At 39.3% G+C, this 20,053-nt stretch overlaps 2 protein-coding genes across 3 annotated transcripts; both read left to right on the forward strand.

Moving 5' to 3' along the window:
* The first annotated feature begins 207 nt into the window (after nucleotides 1-207).
* meiob (meiosis specific with OB-fold) lies at nucleotides 208-10,708 on the forward strand. Its single transcript, XM_063220558.1, has 14 exons — nucleotides 208-290; nucleotides 438-524; nucleotides 620-677; nucleotides 767-898; nucleotides 1,012-1,084; nucleotides 1,376-1,571; nucleotides 2,105-2,205; nucleotides 2,320-2,372; nucleotides 2,462-2,557; nucleotides 2,659-2,757; nucleotides 4,728-4,869; nucleotides 5,373-5,559; nucleotides 5,968-6,054; nucleotides 10,222-10,708. The coding sequence occupies exons 2-14, from the start codon at nucleotides 456-458 to the stop codon at nucleotides 10,324-10,326; spliced, it is 1,398 nt and encodes a 465-aa protein (XP_063076628.1). The 5' UTR covers nucleotides 208-290; nucleotides 438-455; the 3' UTR covers nucleotides 10,327-10,708.
* Nucleotides 10,709-10,931: 223 nt separating this feature from the next.
* On the forward strand, nucleotides 10,932-19,605 carry mlst8 (MTOR associated protein, LST8 homolog (S. cerevisiae)). Of its 2 annotated transcripts, none has more exons than XM_063220559.1 (9): nucleotides 10,932-11,168; nucleotides 11,313-11,473; nucleotides 11,845-11,896; nucleotides 12,401-12,563; nucleotides 15,092-15,167; nucleotides 16,521-16,673; nucleotides 17,634-17,758; nucleotides 18,479-18,642; nucleotides 18,958-19,605. In XM_063220559.1, the coding sequence occupies exons 2-9, from the start codon at nucleotides 11,345-11,347 to the stop codon at nucleotides 19,074-19,076; spliced, it is 981 nt and encodes a 326-aa protein (XP_063076629.1). In that variant the 5' UTR covers nucleotides 10,932-11,168; nucleotides 11,313-11,344; the 3' UTR covers nucleotides 19,077-19,605. The 2 variants fall into 2 exon arrangements, with proteins under 2 accessions (XP_063076629.1, XP_063076630.1); XM_063220560.1 differs by having other exon boundaries at nucleotides 11,316-11,473.
* The last annotated feature ends 448 nt before the right edge of the window (nucleotides 19,606-20,053 follow it).

Genomic DNA, 20,053 nt, shown 5'->3' on the forward strand with positions numbered 1-20,053 from the left:
CCCTACAATAAAGTGATTGGATGGAGTAATGCTATTGCTACAAATAAGTGGACCCAGAAATTCTAGTTTTGTATACCCAAAATTCACACGAGCTCGGTGCCCAATATTGCCAGATTGGATGGCCATCTTCCAATCTGGCAACATTGTGCGCCGCGCAAGCTCGTGCGAATTTTGGAATCGATGACAAAACTACTTCATTCATTTCATACTTTGTTGATAGTTGTTTTGAGGAGGCCTAGTTCATTTCTCTTTAATCGCCTGTTTGGCCGTAAGGTCAACAGGCACGAAAGGTAATTAAGCAAGTTACTGTAATTAATTGCCTCAGGGTCTATTCAACTATCTTGAGAATATCAACAACAATATCTGGCATAGTTCAGGTGCTAGCATTGTGATTGCCCCGATAGAAGTTAGCGCGTGTTGATATCTTCTACCGTCAGTCTTTATACAGACATAAAATGGCACTCAATTCATCTGTCAAGAAGTATATATCAATTTCAGAACTACACCCCAACACTGTACAAGCGGTGAGTAAACCATCCTTATGTTGTTGGTTTAACCAAGTGGCTGGCTTAATTGCTAATAATTAGGCTATAAATATGCCAACCCTCTGTCATTTCAGAGAGTAATTGGGGTGGTGATTGCTAAAACGGATGCTAGAGGATTCCCAGATAGGAGAAGTAAGTTGATTTGAACCTTTGCTGCAAGCAGTATGTGAAGACACAATTGCTGAAATGTATTTTACTTAAAAAACGTCATCATTTGTCAGATTTTGGCAGTGAGAGGTTTACCTTCGGATTCACGATAAGGGACTCACCCGACTATTTCATCAACGTGTCAACATGGGGCAGTGAGGACTACATCAATGGCCTGAGTGCCAGCTTCAGAACTGGAGATTGCAGTGAGTGTAGGCTACATGTGCCGTCAGTCTCACTTGTGCCTGATACATCTTTTTGTTTCTTTCTGGAAAGCCCTGGGAGTAAGAATAAGCCCATTCTTGTTTCTTTTTTGTAGTTGTTATTGAAAATCCACTAATTACACAAAAGGATTCTGAAAAAGAGGAGCGATACTGTCCAGCAACTCCAAGGTAAAGGTCCATTCCTTTCTCGTATTCACCAACAGATTTGTTCAATAATTTTTAGTGCTGATGAACAACCTGAAATTCATCAGTTACAATCCAGTGCCATGCGGTGCATCCCAAATTTATCACTGGTTTAGCTATCCAATGCAGCCAGGTGATTGGATTTCACCACCTTGTTGAATTGGAAAGGTAAAACAACAGATCGACAGATCATTTGGTATACGTGGCAATAGGTTGTAAAACTAATTCAGATTACCCATCAATGGTGATTTTCAATCAAGTGTATGCTTTCCTCAGTTTGTTCAGATTGATGCTGACAGAGGCTTACACAGTGGTAAGACTGTGTGCAGATGTGGAGGAGGAAAACCGCCTCCTTCCCCTCCTCCACTTGCCCATCAAGGACCCAAGGGACTTCTACACCTTGGGTGACATCAACGTCAATGGTCAAAACCTAGACGGCAGTGTGATCAACATTCTTGCTGCTGTCAAATCGGTGAGGAGGACCTGTTGATATGTTTGTTTTTATCCCTGTGGTCTGAGGCCTTTCTGACTCTTTGAGGTAGTTTGTTTAACATTGACGTCTTGATATTTTTAAGATTTGAATCTAATTTAAACATTTATGCAAAGATAATGTGTATTATGTATTCTCTGGAAGTCCTCTGCAATAGTAGTAAACAGACTACACACACACACAACATGCCCCAATGGGCAGCTGTAAAAGCCAAGGCTATCCTGACATATTAGGATGTTTCTGAGCATACTTAGCAGTATTCTAAGTGACCCAATTCAGCCATTGTGGTTATCAGAGGATATTTCACTAATGAAGCTATTAAGCCGATGTAGTGAATCAATGACTGGAACACAGTACTGTGTGTGTAATATGTGTATACAGTAGGTGCTGAAGCTCATCCATGTGGCACAGAAACAAATTAATGGTTTTCATGGGTTTATTTTCTAACTCTGTGGTATGAATACAGTGCCCAATGCTTAATTTCCTTGTGATTCTCTCTCCGGTTATGAATGTAGTTTGGGGAACAAAAGTCTTTCACCACTTCAGATGGGCGGAAAGGACAGCGCTTGGAAATAAAGCTTTTCGACGATACTGTGACCTCCTTTCCTCTCGTGTGGTAAGTTTTATTTAACTACTTAAATACTAGAAGCTGGAAGTGTAATGTTCAATTTACAGTAGACCCCTGAAGTTGTCATGATACTGAAGATGTCTCTGTTGTAAAATGCTTTAGCTGGGACCGTGAGGCTATTCAACTCATGCAGTCATTGACACCGAAAGAGACAGGTATTTTTTGGACCTATTTCTCATATTTGCTACAACTGGCATAAGAGCACAATTTGTTACAGTAATATATGTGGTACCTTGTGTTTCAGTGTTGTTCATCTCTGACGCCCGCTTGAAATTCGACAGCTTTCGTAACATGATGTCCGCCACTGTCAACTCAAAGACGATTATCACAATCAATCCGGGTGAGATTTTCCGACTCACAGGATTTTTCACTGCTTTTGTAATAAAATACATGTTATTTGTTGTCATTAATTTCATATATTATTTTTCTGTATAATTTCAGATACCCCGGAGGCCAACCAGCTTTATAATGTTGCTAAGGAGCTTGCAGAATCAGGAGCCCTGGGTGACACAGACAACCCATCAGCAGATAACATACCATGTAAGGCATGGGTGGGGAACCTATGGCTCGGGGGGACGTTCATGGCCTGTGAAGCTGTCTTATATAGCCCACAATATAATTTGATATACAGTATATAACCAATATGATATGGTTTCACATGAAATATGACGCGTATTGGGGTCTGTTGTAAAGGTGGCCACTTTCATTATAAGCCTAAAGTGCATGGGGAAATCCTGGTTTGTGTTCATAGTAAGGCCCTTGGAGGACTTCATAACGTTTGAAGTGGCCCTTTAAAATGTTTATCACCCCTGATGTAAGGTCTTGTTCACTGTCTCTTATATCAGCACCAATTGTATACCCAGAGAAAAGCCATTCCATGAACTTCTCATGTACACTCGCCTCCAAAAGAGTTGTCGCCTACCCATCTGTTTGGAATAACAGCTAATAACCTGACTTTCAATTAATCACTTGGCTTCAGAAGTCACTCATATGAAAGCTACAACCCTCTCGAATGAAAATGTATGTACAAAAATAAATTTCATGCACCAAAGAAAGATTGACCCTTTAATGAACACAGACAGGGCAGATTTTGACAAGACAAAAGTTTTGTCTCCTATCGAACATAATGTGAAAATGAGCAGATAAGTCACTTCAAAACACTTCAAATACGCAGATCGGGTGTCATACTTAATCACTGAATCACTCTCACCTCTCCAGAAAATCGACTTTGGCCTTAGGTGTATGTTTAGGGTCATTGTAATCATGGAAAGCAACACAATGAAAATCAATGGAGTTCAATGAGAGATGGTGACATATTTGCTATTCGTAGAGCAATACATTTTTAACTTCATGATGTAATCAATGATAAAAGCCCTCACACACCAGCAGCATGCATGCAGCTCCACATAAGAGCTGTATCCCTCCCATGTTTGACTTTAGGCACCATGTATTTTTCCCAAATCCTTCACCTTTAACACCAAAGAAGTCTCTCCCACTGTCCTGTCTCAAAAAAGCCAGCCAAGAGTATGTCAGGCCTAATTCTGACAAAAATGAAGGCTAATGGGACTCATACTCTGAAGTCAAGATCCCAAGATCAACCATTTTAGAACTGATAGCATCAAAACTATATGGTGTTGGAGATGAAGAATATGAAAAAAGAGAAATGGTGTATAAAGTGAAACATGGTACAGATACAGCTCTTATGAGGAGCTGCATGCATGCTGCAGGTGTTTGAGGGCTTCTATCATTGATTAAATCATGAAGTTAAACATGCATTGCTCTACGAATAGCGAATATGCCACCATCTCTCATTGAACTCCATTGATTTTCATTGTGTTGCTTTCCATGATTACAATGACCCTAAACATACACCTAAGGCCAAAGTCGATTTTCTGGAGAGGTGAGAGTGATTCAGTGATTAAGTATGACACCCTATCTGCGTATTTGAAGTGTTTTGAAGTGACTTATCTGCTCATTTTCACATTATGTTCGATAGGCGACAAAACTTTTGTCTTGTGAAAATCTGCCCTGTCTGTGTTCAATAAAGGGTCAATCTTTCTTTGGTGCATGAAATTTATTTTTGTACATACATTTTCATTCGGGAGGGTTGTAGCTTTCATATGAGTGACTTCTGAAGCCAAGTGATTAATTGAAAGTCAGGTTATTAGCTGTTATTCCAAACAGATGGATAGGCGACAACTCTTTTGGAGGCGAGTGTAGATCTCATGTACTTGTGTTATGTGTTTGTAGCTTAAATGAAGGGATGCCCATCTGTCTTGAAGTGCAAAACCAGTAACCTGAACCTGATCTAAGCCCACTTTTAAAGTCACTTATTGCAGGTGTTAGACAATTGTGTTAGTACAGTGAACAGGTGTTGGTCTGCTCACTGTCAATTGTGATGAGATGCAATGCACACCTACCTCTTTTCACTCTTCAAATATGAGACTCAAGGTTGGTTCTCTACAATGCCATTATTTGGTTTGCCTTGTCTCCTCTGCTTCTTTAACCAGTGGAGTCCATCACTGATGTGCTGACTGTGAGCCAGGCGAAGAGCAGAACCCAGGAGAGTTTCGATCCTTTCTATGCCATCACCTTTGCTTTTATCTCCGCTCTTCCCTTGGACACCCCCTCCAAAGTCATCAGGCACAGATGGTACGACCATGCTTCATTTGTTTGTTGTAATTAGATCCTCATTAGCTTTTGCAAAGCAGGAGATATTGTTCCTGGATTCATTCATGTCCTTGACTGGCAAATGCAAATATAAACCCCACAGGATGACATGATTTGTTAACTTGCTTGCGACACATACAGTACATGTTTGACAAATCTTTCAGATTTGGATAACAAGTTTAGTATATCCTGTTTTAATATTGTTACATACACACAATTGAAGGCGTTATTGCTGTAGTACTGCCTGAACAGAACTGTACAGTTGCATTTTTCTCCCTAATTGGTCGATGTACCGGGCACCTAGTGGTTGAATGAGGGAACAGTTCTGGTGTGAATTTACATCACACACACACACATGCACTGTAACAAGCATATAACTGAACATTTTATACTGCATGATACGCGTTTATATTGCTATGCATTTGGCGAATATTCTTGTATCTCTCCTGTGTTTACTTTCACTTCACTTTTGGCTTTCATCTCAGCTCCAGGTGTAGGTTCTCAGTGTTCGGGGATGTGATGGAGTGCAGCAGCCTCACCTGTGCTGGCCAGGGTCAGGAGCTGGAGACTGTGTCCGGCTTCGACCTGCTCATGGACATCAGCGACCACACAGGCACACTGCCATCCTGCTGGCTCTCCGGCACAGTGGCTGAGAAAATGATTGGCTGCAGTGTGAGTATCACACAACACCCCCCCCCCCCTTTTTTAACATTTGTTGCCCTTGAAAAGGACACAGTTTATAAACTTTTCTGTTTACTTTGTTTTGGAAAAAGGCCTTATGAATAAAGATTATAATATTTTTGATGTTATTTAGGATGATGTTGATGATTTTGATGATTTGCTCCCATGGCGAAATATTGCTGTGATGGGGAGGCTGTGGGTTTGAGCCACAAGTTGGCGAGCTAGTGTGGACGAGCACCGTCACATACTTTTTTGTACATACCTGTACCTGTGTTGTAGTATATAATGTCTGCTGAAGTAGGTTCCTTTCAATGCCATTGTGCATATGTAGTATAGTGTACATTGATCATGTGTTGTGTTTTACATTTTCTCATTTTCATTTTTATTGTGCCATCTCAGGCAGAGGAATACGTGAATCTTTCCGAGGCGGAACAGACAGGCCTGAAATGGAGGTTCCTTCTGGAAAGATGCAAGATTTACATAAAGGTTCACAAACGTCACCTCTCATATTACAGTACATTACATTATATTATATTATATTATATTATATCATATTATATTATATTATATTACAAACCCCAACTCCATATAAGTTGGGACACAAGGTTAATTGTGATTAATAACAAAATACTGCCATTTTCAAAAGTCTGGTTCTGTCATTAGTTGGAGAATGGTACAAAGAAAACATATCAGCCATCAAAACTGACCAAAATTATTGTTTTGGGGGATATTCATGAATTTGTAAATCCAACGTGTCTCAAAAGAGTTGGGACGGGACAATAAAAGGCAGCAAATGTCGAGGAAGACTAAAAACAAAACAAAGGACAAAACTTAACAGTTAATAGCATTAACCGATGAGATTATTTTATATAAAAACAGTGTTGATTCCTATCTTGGACATGATTTCAACAGCTTAAATGGTAGGTGTATTCCTTGTCATGTTTTGCAATGTTTTCCTTTCTGTTGTGCTTACAGTGTGACAGGTCTTGACCAAAAGCCAGCCATTTTATGTCCTGCTGGTCCTTATGTTGGAGTTAAGCTGTTAAAACATAGAGAATGCAATTTGTCCTTACTGTGTGGCAGTAATTGAAGGTCTCCCTTCAAAATATAATGCACGAGTGGCTTTTCATGCTGTTCAAACCCCATTTATTTCATTCAGTACTGTATTCAATTCTACAGGTGAGTTAGAACAGCTTAACCAATGTACTACTACTGCACCCCCCTGCCATCATGGAGGCTGACCTTTGAAGTTAGCACTAACACAAGTTGCATGGTCAAATTTTACTGTAGCACAGGATGTGCAAGACTCTATTATTTTCAAAAAGAATTGACTTCTGCTGACTTCTGTAAGCAAAGGACAGTTTCCCATGTCTTCTGGGTCTATTTCAAGTGAGCTCGGGTGGATAGGGGAATGTTAAACCCCTCTATCATTTGCACACATGAAGCGTCCTTAATATGGTCAAGTTTTCACTAGCTGTAATGCTCGGAGTGCTAGAGTGAGACTACAGCCAATATATATTTCATTATGTCATGAAGCTATACAATGACTTTAATGACAAAAATATGTCTTATATACACTCAATCACGGTAAATCAAGGGAATTCAAAACTTTATGTACTAACTATGGTAATTGTTCTACCTGCATCTTTAATTCTGAGTGACTCAGCCTCTCTGTGGTTGTCTTATACCTGGACACTCAAATTGTTCATCAGTACAATTCATTTTGAAATGTTCTTCCTTGTTGTTTTATCTTAATTGGATGTTTATAAAATTTCACTGATCCCGTCCCAACTTATTTGAGACGTGTTGCAGTTATCAAATTAGAAATGAGTACATATGTCCCCTAAAACAATATTTTTTCTCGGCTTTAACACTTGATATGTTGTCTTTTCACTATTCTCCATCTAAGGAATGTATTGAATGTTTTGAAAATGATAGCATTTTGATTTTATTCTCAGTTTACCAAACGTCCCAACTTCACCGGAGTTGGGGCTTATATATTATATTGTATTATATCATATTATATTATATTATATTGTACTATGAATTTAAAACTTTGCAATAGACTTCACATTAGAGATGCACAGGATCCAAGATCCGGTTCCGGATCCGGCAGGATAATAGGGTTTTTCACAGGATCCGAATCCGGCAGTATCTTAAGCAGTGGATCCGGTATCCGGCAGTTACCTAAAAATCAGGATCTGGTGCATCTCTAGCCTAGGTTTTTCACAACCCCAATTGCTCCATGGAGTGAAAGCCCTTTGGAAGCGGCCAGTGCAGGCAGTGTGGCAGTAAGTCAATGAGTCTAAAAAATTGTTTGAGCCAACGTAATAAAAAGGGCCCACGTGTGCGAGTAGGCTATGTGTTTCAGCCCTTTCGTAGGATCCGGTATCCGGTTCCAGATCTGGCAGGATCTTAACCCTTGTGTTGTGTTCGTAAGCTGCATACACCTGTGGTGTTCGGGTCATTTTTGACCCGTGATAACAAAACTCAGCCATAAAATACCCAAAAACACTAGTTATCATCAAATATTGTTTTTCATCTCATGGCTAACTTGGTATGTATTCATATCCATGGAAATATTACTTTATGTATTCATCTTTTTGACTTTCTGGTCTTTTATCTTACATTATGCAAATCTTTTTTGATGATCAAAATCTGCATAAATTCACTATTAATACCTCCTAAAGTGATACAATTAGTGATTATGTTGTCCATGTATTACAGCTGATATGAGAGTACAACAACCCCCAAATTTATTTTATTGGTTTTTCTCTAATATTGAAAAATATCATCAATAGTGGCATTTGTGGTGTTGAGGTCCAAACCAACCCAAAGAGATTTATAGCAGGATAAAGACCAAATTTCAACTAAATTAGTTTTTCAGTGCATAAAATCAATGTTTAAATATGTTGACTTGGTGTTTTTCAATATTTATATGATTTTAGTGTGGTAAATATACAAAATAACAATTCTGTCCAAGTCACAGCTATTCCACCAATCTAATGCAAAGATATTGGAAATGAACACATCAATTAACATGAAAAAAGTCACACTATTCATCTGAATCCCCTATGCCATGAACATGGACCATTATGTCATTGCCACATCAACTTTATGGAAAGTATAAGACCAGTTCTACATGTTTGGGTGCCATTATGAATTTTTGATACGTTTTTTGGAAAAAAATAATGTGCAAAAATGTATTTTGCAAACAAATGTGCAAAAAATCTCATTATATAATGCAGAAATGGATTACCTGACCATGAAAACATATGAGTAGACACCAGAAATACATCTGTACTCCTTTCACAACAGGAGATATGACGTATTGTAGTGTATGGGACTGTCCGGCGGCCATATTGGATTTGGAATATGAAAAAGCTGGCAAAAAAAAATTCAGGCAAGAAATATATTTTTCTCACCATAAATCACTAAACTAAAGACAAGGGGCAACCAACAGCTTTTCAGAAATGCATACAACAGCCAAAAATCTATGTCGGGTCAATTTTGACCCTGAACACCACAGATGTAACTTTTTTTTTTTGGACCTTTAAAATTTACTAAAATGATAAAACATATTTTTTTGTGTTGCAATGATTGTGACTGAGGATTAGATGAAGCCTTATTCCAAGAAAATAAAGGAAAGTGTGTTTTTTTCACACTAAAACTTGAAAACGGGTCAAAAATGACCCGAACACAACATAAGGGTTAAGCAGTGGATCCGGTATCCGGCAGGATCCTAAAAATCAGGATCCGGTGCATCTGAACTTCACATGAAATGGATTGTAGTTCTGACAACTTTGGCACAGTGAAAGCATTTGGGTGAAAGTGTCATCTACGAGTCAAAAGTAGAAGTAGATCTAAATTCATTGTCTAAGTACAACACTAGCACTTGATATTACCAAAGCCCTTTTTCCATCAACAAGATTATACGCTTTAATGTGATGCACATCAAGTTAGTTTGACTCATGTGATGGAAAAACGGTCACTCTTTGTCGCACTAAATTAATTCGTAGGGAATATATGATTTTGGGAGAAGTTGTATTGCTACAGTGATGGAAAAGGTTTGATGCAATATAGAAAAACCACGCAGGCTCATAGGCTTCGACTGGACCAGCCTCGAGAGTTCCAACACTTACTCAAACACCTGGTGATGGGTGTGGAGCAGCATATTCTCTCTTTCCTACGTTCTAATCACAGACTAAAATGTTGATGGTGAATAATCTGGCAAGTTAGAAAAATATGCATAAACATGGTTGATTGTGACATCGTTTTATTTAGCTAAAATCTTCCTGTTGATGGAAAACAAGCAGCCGCATCTTATATCGCTTGAAAAGGATGCGCTTTTAGTTTACATTTGCTTTAGAATCTGATGGAAAAGGGGCTATAGTTGTTACACCAGCTATTCCACTGTACCTAATATACCTATTATTTTTCAATCCTCCAGATATTTGATCCAATACAATAATACCAAAACTCGTGGTAATTTTGGTAACAATAATCATGTGGTTAAATGTTCATACCGTGACACCTGTAAAGGAAAAAGTGGCAGAGTTCGTTTTTTCCCCCCTAACTTCTACTTCTACCTATGACATCTATGTAACTATATGCCATATGCTTATGACAATGATGAATTGGTTCTTATTTCAGGTTCTGCCAGCACCCAAAGTCAAGAGTGGTTGGAAAGTCAGCATCCTGTCCTGTACACTGGCTGATTCAGTGGAAGTGCAGCAAAGCTTAGAGACTGAGCCTTAGATTCTTACTCTATTACGCTATTGCAGATGACTTCTTCCACTGTTCTGTTTTATATCTTTTTCTTAATTTATGTATTTTAAACATTATAAATAGCTGTTATTATATTGATTTATGTATTGTTGATTGCTGATTGTTGATTATTGTTGGTAGTCATGTTATTATGTTAGTCATGTTATAGTCATGTTATTATGATAAAATTGCTGTTGATATAAACTATTGTTATGTACCATGTCTTTATTTATTCAGTTCTCATCTCACTTATTTTATCAGTTATATTATACTTAACCATCTGTTAGAAATGATCCTCCAATCAAAGTACTTACATGTGACAAAACATTAAAAAAAAATGATAAAAAGCACAGAAAAGAGATAATGGATCAAGTCAAGTCGGCTTTATTGTCAATTTCTTAACATGCACTGGTCATACAAAGAATTTGAATTTACGTTTCTTACTTTACTTTCCCATGCAGACATAGACATATGGTAAAACTACAAAAATGAAGGGGATAGAATGATAAACTTTACAAGAAAGTGAAGGGGTAACCGTAACGCAAGCTTTCAAATCAGATTGGTTTGAATAAAATAATACTACCAGAAATTGAAAGATTTATCTCCTGATCAGCAGGGGACTCTTTGGTGCAGCAGTCTAGGGTAGGAACCATTTGAACACGCTGCTTGTTTCTGCACGGAACGTGATTCATAGGACTACCTGCGGAACCTCGGGAAAAGCAAAACAACTTGTGCTGCTCGGATAACATGACATTTATTCCGTAAACAATACAGCACGCCTATGCGTGCCATTATTTCATCTGTAGCAGTATACGCGGTGAATTAATCTTTTGGTAAGAAAACCTATATTGTTTTTGCAGAGCCTCTCGTATTCTGCCTTGCTTTTGTCCACACCATATTGCTTAGTGATGTCCTTGTTACTTCAACCCCACAAACTCCTCCCTTGTTTTTTTTGTTGTTTTTTTTGTTTTTTGCAGCAGGTCACAAAGGATAACAAGATTTTTTAAACATGAACGTCAACCAAGGCACCGTCGGGAGTGACCCGGTGATCCTTGCCACCGCTGGTTATGATCATACCGTCCGGTTCTGGCAAGCTCACAGTGGCATCTGTACCAGGACCGTTCAACACCAGGACTCGGTATCCTTTATCCCAGAAGAGTTGTGGTCATGTCAAGTACAATACTTAAGTGTCAGTGAAAGTCTACCTCTGTTCATTAGCGACAATCTAGTGCCACACATTGAAAACGACCCGGTTTTACCTGTCTTGGTCTTAACCTGTGTGATCACCTGGTTGAATTGGACTTGCCAAGTCATTTTTATGTGGCATTGGATTGTAGGTAATGAATCCAGGTTGACCATCATTGGGAAAAAAGACAGTCGTTGTTGCTAGTACTTTTTGAGTCTGTTTTGGCAATATGATCACCAGCGTTGGGCATGCATGCATACCATAATCAAATATTTCATGTGGTTAGCCCACAACTACTGCTGTATTCCTGAACATGTACTCAGCAGGTGAATTCTCTGGAAGTAACACCTGACAGGAGTATGATAGCTGCTGCAGGTAGGCTCATTTGGAGGGGATCATCAAGCAAAGTGCACCACAGTTTTTTCACAGCTGTCTTTCTTCTTCAATGTCTTTCAGTTGTCTTGGATGTCCTGTCCTTTCTGTAAAAACAAATTTAGTGTGTAAAAATGTGCAGGAGCACTCATGGGGTCATCTCCTCTTCTCTTTGCAATACAGCCAACTGGAGCTGAGAGCGTATGCAATAGCATTTATATTTAATAGCAATACACTACAATTAATTGTTGAGTGAAGAACTGCTTGTCTTTGAACAAAAGCCAACTTAAAGGAAACGATTTTTAGGGGCCTTCATGCCTTTACTGGACCACACAGTGCGAAATGGTGGAAGGAACTGAGTGGGAGAGAGAGATGGGGGAGGATCGGGAACAACTTTAAGCTGGATTCGAACCCAGGTCCCCAGCAGAACACTGCAGTGTGCCACAGTGAGCCACGGGCAAGTCCACAAAAGCTGACTTAACCATTATTTTGGTCATGTGGTTGCAGGGTACCAGCACATCCGCATGTATGACCTGAACTCTAACAACCCCAACCCTGTCATAAACTACAACGGCGTCAGTAAGAACATCACCTCGGTGGGCTTCCACGAAGACGGTCGTTGGATGTACACAGGTGGAGAGGACTGCATGGCGCGCATTTGGGACCTGAGGTAACAAGGAAGGCATACAAGCTAGAGAGACTACAAACTCACACAAGTCATATACACAATATTTGAAGGACTGACATGCAAGGCATGGCACACAACATGTGTGTAGTGTATTTGAATGCATCACAAAGGAATTTTGGAAAAGGTACAATTACAAAACTAGTTGATGGTAGAACCCAGTTCTGACTACGTATGTGGAGGAGATGCCATTGCAATGAGAATTTCCATTGCACATTTTAATTTTAACATTAAAGGGACAGTTTCGTCAATTTCAACATGAAGTTGTATTGCTCACGCTACCCATGACTTGTCAGTACCTGGTGATGCCACATTTTTCGCCTCAGCCCTTTCCGAGATATGAGCAATTCTAATGGGGGCAGCGTTTGTTTACATTTTTAAAAAATGAAACATAGGCCAACTCCAAATATTTTCCCAAAAGGTACTGCTGTTTGCTAGTTGTCTGCTGATGTTTTATAACCTTTTGGATGTTTTTGGGAATAAATAAAAAAAAATTTTTGAAATGTAAACAAAGAGCTGCCCCCACTACAATGACCAGGATCTCGGAAACGGCTGAAGAAGAAGAAAAAAAAATCTCAGGCACTGACAAGTCCAGGGTAGTGTGAGCATTACGACTGCATGTTGAAATTGACCAAACTGTCCCTTTAAGGTACAATCATGATGCACTAAAGATGTAAGTGGGTGGTTGACATGACGCCCTGTTTTTACGTAACATTAGTTAAAACCCTACAAAATTGATATTTTTCTTTTTGAAAACAAATATGAATGAAAGAAGATGTGGTACATCATGTTTCATATTAGTCTCAGGTGAGAAGAACAGGGTGTATGCAGGGTTTTAAAAAGTATTAAAAGGTGATAAATTAAAAAGTCAAAATTTAATGGCCTTAAAAGTAGTAAATTTGGTATTATTTTTTGAAAAACTAGGTATTATTTTTTTGAGTTGCACCATTTTGATTTTAAAAAATCTTTCTTTATTCACCATCACAGTTTTTCAATACACCAGTGATTCGCCCAACAGTAGCCACCTGACCTAGTTCATAGCAGAGTCGTGCCATAGAAAGCAGACTTTTGCAGCTGGAATCTGGAAACTCTGGAATCGCGCTGCTCCCCTTCGGACGTCTTTTTGCAAAACACAAAAGTGTAATGTAGTGTTAAGAAGGTACAAATTACAAAAGATGTCTTGTTAATTCTGGAATCGGAATGTCGTGATGGTTGTAAAAAAAATTAAGTTAAAGGTAGTGAAAAAGGGTATTTAAATGGTAGTAAATTTGACTTAAACATTGCTGTATATACCCTGAAAGAAACATTCTTGTTCAGATTTATGGAAAGGTTTATATGTCAAATGTCCTGTGGTGTGACTGTAACATTAATAAAACCTGGAATATATACAGCTATAAAATAAACCATGAACATTTTGAATAATTTATAAAGCATTTGGCATGATTGCATAAATATTAACCTTATATTAAAAATATGAATGTGAAAAAAAAACTCAATACAGTAATATTAACTACAAGTTCAATTTCGTAACACATTTTGTCCTGTGGGGTGACATGTAAGTCAGGTTTGTGGATGGGCAGCTGCAAGGCCAACTACAAGGGTCTTAAAGACAGGCTCCTAACCAGTTATACCCCAGTTAGCAATGTTTCTGTCACACAATGCTTAGGTTCATTTATGGTGTCCCGTGGTGTGACTGCTCTTATGGAAGGAAAAACGTTTTTTTTTATGAGTGAAAACACGTATTAAGGTTAAACACAATATCATTATCTAGTTAGCATGAGCTCGGAGGTCAGTCACAATACAAAAGGATTAAAATGGCCACAATGCAGTGAATTTCCTGTGGTGTGACTTCATGTCCTGTGGTGTGACATGCATAGGCATTGTGTTACTCAATCCTTACTTATTTTTCATGCATCATGCAAGCATATAAGGATACCAGGAGATTTATTTGTCACATTCAGACAACTATTACAAGTAATGCAGTGAAACCATGCAGTGAAATCATAGTTGTCTGCCTGTACGATGCATAGGTGTGTGTGGGTGTGGGTGGGGTGCAGGTGGGTAGTAGTGTGTGTGTGGGGTGGGGGTTGAAGGAACAATAGCAGAAAGAGCATTGGGGTTATGTTTGTGCAGAATATTTATCATTTTATTGTATCTTACAGAAATGTCACACCAGTGATGTCACACCACAGGACACATTTTCCCAATAATGGCAAAAATTAGGCGAAATTCCACGGACCACTGACATCAACATTTTGTTCTATTTTTTTTTCAAATTTTCCACCCATTTTTTCAGGAATTGGAATATGTTTCCTCCTTTAAGTGTGTTACGGCCTTAAACGTCAACCACCAAAGTATGAAACAAATGTTCAGAATGTCATCTTTTATTTCCTGGTTTTAAATCTAGATATGTTGAATATTTTGGATTCATGTCCATTTGTATTACACCACAGCATTTTTAGGTGAGCAAAAGCATTGGAACATGTGACTGACTGATTGTATTCATTTTGTAGGTCAAGGAATCTGCAGTGCCAAAGAATTTTCCAAGTGAACGCACCCATCAACTGTGTGTGCTTACACCCAAACCAGGTGACTGACTGTTGATTTAACAAATTGAATTGAAGACAGTTTATCATATTTGTCTTTGTTAAAAACAGTGATTATTTTAAAGGTAGCACATTTTATTGGTCATTTATTTTCAAAATGTAATGCTGCCCATTCACAGATTTGATCTCAACATTATATTTTATAAGTAATACAAAAATATAAGTATAAGTTATATAAGTTTTTAAGTAATACAGAAATATTTACCGGTCTGGCGAAAGTTCAGCAAGTTTTTCAGCCAAAGATGTGTATGACTTGTGATTCAAAATGGTAGGCATGGAGAACACCCTCTTATTCATGTATGGAAGGTGTACATTTCCGAGTCATAATGCATACTTAGAAATTGATGGAGGCGGTGACAAACATCAGAGATGCTTTTGCTACAAGTAGAAACTGCTTGGGCCGGCCCTACTGTGGCCAAACGGTAGGGCAATCGTTTACTATACGGCCGACCCGGGTACTATTGCAGGTGGGGTCAAGAAGACCAAAAAAATATCTTAAAAAAGAATAAAGGAAACTGCTTGGGGCACTTGAACAGTGCTGCTGGGGAATGACAAGAGACTATGCTGGTGTTCCCTAATGAGGATGGTCTTCGTTCCCACCACGTTGAGAGTACTTCGTGAGCAGGTGTCTCAAATTCACTAGCGTTTCGCCTGAGTGCAGAGGGTGGTTGGCCTTCGCCTGCAGAAGGGTTACAACTGTTGGCTCTCCTTAACCACAGCCATCTTGAAAAAGACATGAAAATGTGTGAATGGGCAGCATACATTTGACATCAACTACTGAAAAATTACACTCTCTAAAAAATTACATACTCTTAATTGTGGCTATCCATGTACAGGGTTCCCACTGGTCATGGAATTTCTGGAATATCATGGAATTTCATAAAAGATTTTCCAGTCATGGAAAATCATGGAATTTTACCATTTTGCATGCACGGTCATGGAATATCATGGAATTTTCTGAACAGTTGTGTAAAAGCATACACTTTTTTGTTTGGTATGTCTTACTGGTTATACTACAACGCCTCACTAGAGACGGTTTGGTTTCGCGCTGTAATGTGCATCATTCTATAATGCAATGAGGCGACTGAAGTCTGGCGATGGCTCGATGTCGGTGAAGACAATGTTTAGTTTTCACACTTTTAAACAGATTTTTTTTTACAGAACTGGTCATGGAAATTCTGTGTTTTGGGTCTGGAAAGTCATGGAAAATCATGGAATTTTTTATCTGCATTAGAGTGGGAACCCTGCATGTAGTTCTTAATGTCAAAGTAGCTTTATTAAGTAACTATATTATGACTAGTATTACGACTTTGAACCCTCTTGTTTCTTTCTGTAGGCTGAGCTGATTGTGGGGGACCAAAGTGGGGTGATCCACATCTGGGACTTGAAGACGGACCACAATGAGCAGCTTATCCCTGAGCCAGAGGTGTCTGTCAACTCGGTGCACATAGACCCGGACGCCAGCTACATGGCTGCAGTCAACAGCTCGGTCAGTGTCTCCACCCACTAAGTGCCAATAAACAACTGGGAGCATTAACAGTGTTGCGGACATCTATCAGTTACACACACACACACACCCCTTTGGTGTTCATTGTCTTGGTGGTTGAATATGAATACCTTATCATTAGGGATGCACGATACCACTTTTTATTAGGGGAAAATTGATCCGAGTATGAGTACATTAAGGCCTGTACTTTCCAGTACAGAGTACTGATGCCAATACTTTTATCCTCAACATACAGTGAAAATAAATGCACAGCCTTGTTTTTTTCCACCTGTGATATTTTTCTTGTCCATTTCCATGTATTAAATGTTAGTAAATGTATGAGACGGCGCTTCTTTCCAATGCTGCTTTCATGTCAATGGAAAGTGCTAAGATATCAATATACTATAGCAATATCGGTGCCTGGTATTGGCAAGTGTTTGACGAGTACAAGTATGAGTATATAATGGTCAAGTATCTGGGTCGATATCGGTATCGGTGCATCCCTGCTTATAATACCTTTGACTTGTGTGTGACGTGTGAACATATGAAAAGGAGAAAATAAATGTCCATACCTTTACTCAGCTCCTGTGACCATTGTTTATTTGGGATATGTATGCATTCTCCACTCACGTGACTGTGCTCATTTTTTAGACATCGAGAGTCTTAAGAGTTCTGCATAACTTGTATGTGAATGAATACAACTTGAATGTGTTGTGTTAATTCATACATGACCAAGTTTTTGTACAGAATTATTGATTTTGTGAGTGAGTAGTACAGGGGTTTGTTTCTCCAAAGCGTAGTTGTTAGCAGTTAGCAACTTGGGTACCGTAGTTACCAATGGGAAATTGCATTGCAAACAACAAAGTAGCTAACGTAGTTAGCAACTTTGGTTTCGAGAAATGTACCCCAGTATTACGTTTTGCATCCTCATGTGTTTGTGTCTGTCTTGTGTGACCTATACAGGGGAACTGTTATGTGTGGAACATGGCAGGGGGGATGGGAGACGAGGTGACACAGCTCATTCCCAAGACCAAGATCCCGGCTCACAAGCGTTACTCCCTACGCTGCAAGTTTAGTCCCGACTCAACGTGAGTGACCTACTACATCTTGAATATGTTTGAGAACAGCACCCCTCTGTAGTACATTGCATTACACATTTAACCAGGGCCCCGTTTCTCGAAAGCGTCGTTGCTAACCAGTTAACAACTTAGTAGTTTGCCAATGGGAAATTGTACTGCAACCAAGTAAGTTGCTAACTTAGTTAACATCAACGCTGTCGAGAAATGCACCCCAGGGCCGGTTACAGCTTTGGTCAGGGCCGTCATATGACATGAAAACCACGCAGACATGGAGATAATCCCACTTTTCATGTATGAAAAGTGCAGTTTTCCCAGTCATAATCAATACTTTGAATTTGATGGTGTTGGTAAGTATTTGTGAAAAAAGGTAACATTTGTGAATGGGTGAATTCTGGAAATAGACTACTAAAAAATATTACACAGTGCCCCTTAAATGCTATAACGATTCATTAGGTGCAAACCCACTTTCTAGGGCACTGTCTTGCATGGTTGGAGAGAGCCGACCAGTGAAATATCAAGATAAAGGCTTTATATGTTATTAGTAAGTAAAATGTAATGCTATTGTACTGATGGCCATTTTTGGAGAAGACTTGCCATGACAATTTGAACATGAAAGCAACTGCACATGCTATGTTGGTCAGTCAGACGCTTGCTTTTTGGTGAGTTTTTATGTGACGCAGATTCTGTTGACCTTCCTATTTCTCACTTTTCAAAACCTTTTCTTCACAGGCTACTGGCCACCTGCTCAGCTGACCAGACCTGTAAGATCTGGAGGACGTCTAACTTCTCCCTGATGACGGAGCTGAGTATCAAGAGCAACAACCCAGGGGAGACCTCTAGAGGCTGGATGTGGGACTGCGCCTTCTCCGGGGACTCCCAGTACATTGTCACCGGTACAAAAGGCACACAGCAGCACAGAGACGATTGAAGTCCGAAGTCACATTCTAAGCTGTCATTATATGGCTGCCATGCTCCTTTGGGGGAATAACAAGGGTTCAGAATGACAACACATTGCTGGTGACCCTATACGTTTATTTTTTTCGCAGCAAAAAATGTATGTTATATTGACTGGAAGTATTTGTCAGGAGTATTCTTTTTTACACTGTTACACATTTCAGTCGACCCCATTTGAACGCCACGTCGGGTCCTGACTCCAAGGTTGAAATACACTATATTGATGTGTTAATAACTATTCCATTTCCCTGCAGCGTCCTCTGACAACCTGGCCCGCCTGTGGAGCGTGGAGACGGGAGAGATCAAGAGGGAGTACAGTGGCCATCAGAAGGCTGTGGTGTGCCTCGCTTTCAATGACAGCGTACTGGGCTAAACACACACACACACACACACACACACACACACACACACACACACACACACACACACACACACACACACACACACACACACACACACACACACACACACACACTCTCTATCTCTCTCTCTCTCTCTCTCTTTCTCTCTCTCTCATTTGGGCGATCATGCTCGTTAAGCTATTTTGTCTCACCTGTAATGACACACACACATGCAAGATAAATTTCAGTTCAATTTTCAATGGTTTAACTGTAGTCAAGCTAGCAAATGACTAAAACCGCCTTGGCCTTGACTGTAAGACATGACTTATTGGTGGAATGGCTTGTAATTGTAAACATTTATTCACATAGAGTACTTCACAAAATAATGGTGAAGAATCATTGTGTAATGTGTTTGCTGAATTTGGTCATGAAAACTATTTATTATTCAAATCGTTTTTTAAGAAAACAAAACAAAAGTACACCTGCCCACCTGAATCTAGCTCTGCTTAATACAAGCAACCCTCCCTTCCCCTTCCCTTATGACAAATAAATATTTACAAACACATGTTGACTTGTTAGTGCACACTCTCTTTCTGACTTTTTTGGTCGATCCCAGACAAGAACCAGATTAGAAAGAATACCTCATAATGGTGCTTTATTTATTGCAAGACTGAATAGAGTCAAATAGAAAAAACCCTTCTTGTTAATCTTGTTAATCATCAAGGTTTGGATTCCAGGGTACGTGAGTAGGAGCAGGGACAGGGGCAGGAGCGAGTTTTTGTGATGAAAAGTGCTCCAAGCACTTCTCCAAAAAGCCTCTGGATGGAAATGTGATGATGATGATGATGATCATGATGAGTGTTTTGGAGATAATTTGATAGACTCTTTCTGTTCTCTTTCCCCTTGTGGAATGTCGATCTTTAGACCAGTCAGATGGGTGTGAGTGTCTCAGAGTGCATGAGTGTGTTTATCCCTGTGCCATTTAATGTTTGGGTACATACTGTGTCTG

Source organism: Engraulis encrasicolus, chromosome 17 (genome assembly GCF_034702125.1).
Source record: "Engraulis encrasicolus isolate BLACKSEA-1 chromosome 17, IST_EnEncr_1.0, whole genome shotgun sequence".
NCBI classification, from domain to species: Eukaryota; Metazoa; Chordata; class Actinopteri; order Clupeiformes; family Engraulidae; genus Engraulis; species Engraulis encrasicolus.

Excerpts from the sequence above, each read along its gene's own strand:
- meiob (XM_063220558.1), top strand. The coding sequence starts at position 456 with ATGGCACTCAATTCATCTGTCAAGAAGTATATATCAATTTCAGAACTA. Across the intron at positions 678-766 it reads AGGATTCCCAGATAGGAGAA|ATTTTGGCAGTGAGAGGTTT; the intron begins GTAAGTTGATTT and ends ATCATTTGTCAG. Across the intron at positions 1,572-2,104 it reads TTCTTGCTGCTGTCAAATCG|TTTGGGGAACAAAAGTCTTT; the intron begins GTGAGGAGGACC and ends TTATGAATGTAG.
- mlst8 (XM_063220559.1), top strand. The coding sequence starts at position 11,345 with ATGAACGTCAACCAAGGCACCGTCGGGAGTGACCCGGTGATCCTTGCC. Across the intron at positions 15,168-16,520 it reads TGTGCTTACACCCAAACCAG|GCTGAGCTGATTGTGGGGGA; the intron begins GTGACTGACTGT and ends TTCTTTCTGTAG. Across the intron at positions 16,674-17,633 it reads TGGCTGCAGTCAACAGCTCG|GGGAACTGTTATGTGTGGAA; the intron begins GTCAGTGTCTCC and ends TGACCTATACAG.